This window comes from Euphorbia lathyris, chromosome 10, assembly GCF_963576675.1.
Source record: "Euphorbia lathyris chromosome 10, ddEupLath1.1, whole genome shotgun sequence".
NCBI classification, from domain to species: Eukaryota; Viridiplantae; Streptophyta; class Magnoliopsida; order Malpighiales; family Euphorbiaceae; genus Euphorbia; species Euphorbia lathyris.
This window is the reverse complement of record NC_088919.1, coordinates 64,679,361-64,684,087: the sequence shown is the minus strand read 5'-3', so window position 1 is coordinate 64,684,087 and position 4,727 is coordinate 64,679,361. Positions and strand designations below refer to the sequence as shown.

At 35.6% G+C, this 4,727-nt stretch overlaps 1 protein-coding gene across 6 annotated transcripts; it reads right to left on the bottom strand.

The window, feature by feature from the left end:
* Positions 1 to 797: 797 nt before the first annotated feature.
* Positions 798 to 4,205, bottom strand: LOC136209940 (beta carbonic anhydrase 1, chloroplastic-like). 6 transcript variants are annotated; one of them, XR_010677726.1, is made up of 7 exons: positions 3,629 to 4,205; positions 3,112 to 3,524; positions 2,943 to 3,050; positions 2,824 to 2,872; positions 2,634 to 2,727; positions 1,523 to 1,624; positions 798 to 1,109 (listed from the first exon to the last, which is right to left on the bottom strand). XR_010677726.1 is itself a non-coding variant. In XM_066001574.1 (7 exons), the coding sequence occupies exons 2-5, from the start codon at positions 3,382 to 3,384 to the stop codon at positions 2,696 to 2,698; spliced, it is 387 nt and encodes a 128-aa protein (XP_065857646.1). In that variant the 5' UTR covers positions 3,385 to 3,524; positions 3,629 to 4,205; the 3' UTR covers positions 798 to 1,109; positions 1,523 to 1,624; positions 2,634 to 2,695. The 6 variants fall into 6 exon arrangements, 3 of the variants coding, with proteins under 3 accessions (XP_065857646.1, XP_065857645.1, XP_065857644.1); XR_010677725.1 differs by having other exon boundaries at positions 3,112 to 3,143; XM_066001574.1 differs by having other exon boundaries at positions 2,634 to 2,749; positions 3,209 to 3,524.
* Positions 4,206 to 4,727: the final 522 nt, after the last annotated feature.

The window sequence follows — 4,727 nt, the reverse complement described above, 5'->3', positions numbered from 1 at the left end:
TCTCGTTCTGTAGACAGGGTTGGTCCTGTTCTGTTACGGAACTACTCCTTTTTTTAAACATTTCAAAGATTCTAAAGCATTTGGGACATATCAAATTTTGGTACTCTGCTCAGAACTACAAATCATTCCTTATGGAGGACAAAGCAATGGAACTAATGATGGTGAAATGGCCATGTACACATGTTGCTTATCACTACGACTCTTCATTGGTGCAAATTTACTTATAAATTCAACAAATTTCACACCATAACTTTGATTTTCGAAGAAAAAATCAATACCTTGATCCATCTAGTTGATTTTAATAGCATGGACAGCAACACCATGCTTCAAATCAGCTGCTCCAAGTAAAAGAAATGTTCGCCTATGAGGAACATGCTACAAAGCTGGACAGAAGCAACCCATTGATCAGGGTTAGCCTAAACCCTTATGCAAGCATCACACATTTTTTCCTGCTTCATACCTTCAGTTATATCAACTTCTGAGCGCAAAAACTTCACACACATTAGCACTATTTGGTTGCATTGGAATGCCACATTTACAACATAACACATTTCCATCAGTTTAACGAACTACAAATATTCCTACTTCTTCAGCAGCCATTGCTGTTAATTGGGATAAAAAATATACAAAAATTAGTACAAACTGATAAGCTCGAAGAACTTAAGGAGAAAAACACAAACACTTGACCCATTGACACTAGCCAAAAAGCATAACAGAACAATAATTACATAACCCAACAAGTATTTAGCATTTACAATAACATGTCTAAGGATGAAAAATTATGAAAAAGAAATATATTACCATTCACATTTCATATTGGCATACATTAGAATAATTCTTACAGAGTTTAAGCCAAAATAAGCAGCGGCGAATAAGCGACCACCCCTGCATAATTCTGCTAAAATTTATGCAAACGTTTACATTTCTTATTACATAATAACTGATGCTTAATTAAATATAACGCCATCCAACCCCTTGGCATCTAGTAAAGAAAGCTAAAGTGTATCTTACAGTCATTTCTCCAATATGCAGATCATATTGACTTACATATGCTGACGATCTTTACCACCGACACTCTTGCATCTCTTACCCATTATAAGCAGCCTTTCCTGAAACTTGAAATTTCACATTACATATGGGATGCTTCAAGAGCTTGCTTATGCACTTGCGTGATAGTAGTAGTATATAAAAGCAATAAAAGCAAGCAGGTAAACACAGAAAAATGTCCTAATTACAGCAATTAAAGATGACAGAAGTATGTCGTAGTGAAGAACTTGATATTCAAGATGCAGATGCAATGTCATTACCAACAATATAAAGGATTCAAACTAAAATTATCTTTAGCTTCACATAGGTCAATAAAAGATACAATGCTTCAAAAATTTGAATGACAAAAATGAAAGGCAATTTCTAAACATAAAACAAAGAAGAGCAGAGAAAATTGCAAAGAGTGTCAATTAGCAAACAAAAGACACAGACAAATGAAAATGCAGGGGATAGAAGAGTGTATTACAAAACTAACCTTATAATGCTGTGGGAAACATTCTTGGAGTTTTACTCGAAGGCAAAGGCCAATAACCGTTGCCATAAACCTCAATGTATGATTGTTGGAGTAAAAGTAATCCTAGAAAGCAAACTCGTGAATTTCTCATTTAAATTTTGAAACATCGAACTCATGATCGATCAATTTCATTTTCATACTACAGGGTCTGGAAACAATTGTAAACAAGAAGAGAGAACAAATGAGAGCAAAAGCATATGAACAGCTCACAGAATACGACCGAGCTTGTCATCAACGGTGATTGATTCCTCTGAGAGAACACTGAGCTGTTCTAGTGAATAGGGGTGTTCTGGATCCCTTATATCTCTCACGAAAAACAAACTCAAAAAAATGTATACAAGAACATTCAAGTTATTAAGAATTCTTTCACAATTCTATGAGCTTGTGTGGTATAACACTACAACATCTATTAGTTTAACGTTAGGTAAATTATGTAATATTCAGCATTGCATGATCCGGAATAATAATCAGGTGAGTCTCTCTAGTCTCTAATTTTAGAAAGACATGTTATATCCATTAGTATAGGATAGCATAACTAACGAGTTCCGCAAGTCTGATGTCTTAAGGTTCAGGATTGGTTCTGATGATTAGATCTCAGTGGTTGTAGTGTTTATAGTTAAGTTTTTAGTCAATAAAATGAGTTCTTGCAAAGAAGTGTTATAAAATTCTCTTCTAAGATGCGAAACCTATGGAGTCTTGGGGTTTGAAGCCTAAGTTTAGGAGTAAAATCTAATTCTTTCACTCTATTGCTTTCAGGTTAATATTCAATAGTGTTGATCACGTAATTGTTTCTCCTGCCTAATCTATTCTACTTCATGTCTATATAACCAATGAACCATCAATTATTTGCTGCATACATAAAATTACTTTATATTTATTGTGCACTTGAGCAATGAGAAATAAGCATGAATTAACATTTATCGCATCGATCTGACATAATAAATAAAGAAAACTCTGATCACATTCGAGAAGCCTAGCAACTAATAGTTGAATAATGATGATTTACCCAAACATATCAATTGTTTGTAATATTTTGTATCTATTCAAACCAGAAAGCTTTGCAAATTCTCACCTCAGACATCAAATACAAGAATTGAAATCTCTTATGTTTTTTCCACAACAGGAAATGGGTTATCATGAAATTGCTCCAAGGCACACCCTCGAGGCTACACAAGCAATCACCATAAACTGTTCAACTTGTCAGTTGAAAAATGCTAACCAATGGAAATGGAAATGGAAATGGAGATGTTGGAAATGCTAACCTTTGGTGACTGCAGCTCAGCCAGATTCTGAAAATGCTCCACTTCTTCTCTGTATTCATCACAAATATATAAACAATTCCTCAAAAACCAAGGAGAAATCCTCAAAATTTTCTACTCACAGATATTTGTGCTTCTTGAAATTCAGAAACCTCAGCTTCATCTCCTTGAAAACATCTAACCTGTTATTCTCTTGTTCAACACTAGCAACCCTCATAACTGGAGTCTCCCTGCAAATGAACAGAAAATCATAAACATAATTCAATAGTTCAATTCAAACATCAAACTTACCTGAATCCTAAACGGAAAGACTTGAGATTTCCCTGAAATCAAAGAAGAACAAGTTAATAGTTCTGCTAATTAATAGTGAAAGCGACAATTAACTCACTGAGCTGGAATCAGCAAGAAAGGAATTGACACCCTAACATTCGTGCTCGATTTGACAAGATTTGAAGAAAAACAAAAAGGCAATCTGTAACTCGCGCATTCAGCATCTACGACTCTTATTGGACTGAAATAGGATAAAATTAGCCACCATCCAGGTCGAATGAAATGAAAGGACATCCATTTATAGGGTCATTGTTGTTGATAAAAACAAAACCTTCAACATAATCAAACGACATGTTGTTTCCCCTACTCACTAACCACTCAGCATCCCTGGTGAAATCTTCAAATTCTAAATACACCATTCTTATCCATCTCACCTAATCACAGACATTTTTAATAATCAACACTTTATTAAAATAAAATAAAAAAGTAGAGTGTCCAGATTTTGCAAAATTAATTAACAAATTATGAAAAAACCAACCTTATCTGGTGCTGCCTGCAACTCGGCTCTAGCTCTGGTAATGATTCCAAACTGGCCGAGACCGCCTAAGACACCGAAATATAGTTGAGAATTTTCCGTCTCGAAGCATGTCACAATCTCACCTTCCCGTTACGACGTCCAACTCCGTCACGTTTGAGGATTGCAGTCCGTAACGGAAGGCTTGGCCACTAACGCCGGCGTTGGACAAAGTTCCGCCTACGGTTAAACCGAGATAATCAATCCATGATCTGGGAGCTAAATTGAAGCGTGAAACGCATCGTTTCAAGACATCTTCCCATAATGCCCCGCCGGAGACTTCGAGAAAGTTTTCCCCATTGATTTTGACAATTTGAAAGTGACTTTGTTCCATAGCGCATGTCGATTACGAAGGAAGAACATATATACGGTACCTTTGCACAGAAAGAAGGAAGAACAGAGTGCGATCAAGAAGAAGAAGCAGAGGCGAGCGACGCCGATGAGGAAGAAGGAGCAGAGGCGAGCGATGAGGAAGAAGCAGATGGTGGCTGCGATTGTGAAATTAAAATTAGGGCACTTAGAAGATTAGATGGATATTGGGATTTTTAGTAGTATCTAATTTTTAGATTTTTAGTGCTGTTGCTGTAAATTGGTTTTATTTAGTGCTATTGCTGTAAACTAGTCTTATTTATTTTTATTTGTATTATTTTATAGTAAATTTTTTATAATTTTATTATTCATCTGATTTTTGAGCCGCCTAACCCGTTTAACCCGACTTACCCGCCTAGCCCGACTTGCCCCGACTTACTCTGACTTGAACCGCCTAGGCGGTAATATATCGGACCCCCGACTTAACTTTCCCAGTTATAAAAAATCGGCATGTGTTGTGAAATTTTTATTTTATTTTATCTTGGAGCCTTTTTGGGACTTGAGATGAATATATCTCATACCCTCTATAATATTACATATGTGTTAAATTGTTGAATTGTGATTAATTACTATTAATTCTTAGTACAATGAGATAAGAGTGACAATTGTTGATTTTTAAATAGGTTAAGGGCTTGATTGATAATTTTAATAGTTTGGGGAGTTAATTGGTTTTCAAGGTATAGTTTAGGGGCCA

Bases quoted from the DNA above. Each gene is read 5' to 3' on its own strand.
- LOC136209940 (XM_066001573.1), bottom strand. From the start codon at position 3,384: ATGTCCTTTCATTTCATTCGACCTGGATGGTGGCTAATTTTATCCTAT. The intron at 3,051-3,208 runs GTGAGTTAATTG...GTTCATTTGCAG, and splicing joins TTCTTGCTGATTCCAGCTCA to GGAGACTCCAGTTATGAGGG. The intron at 2,873-2,942 runs GTGAGTAGAAAA...TGATGAATACAG, and splicing joins TTCAAGAAGCACAAATATCT to AGAAGAAGTGGAGCATTTTC.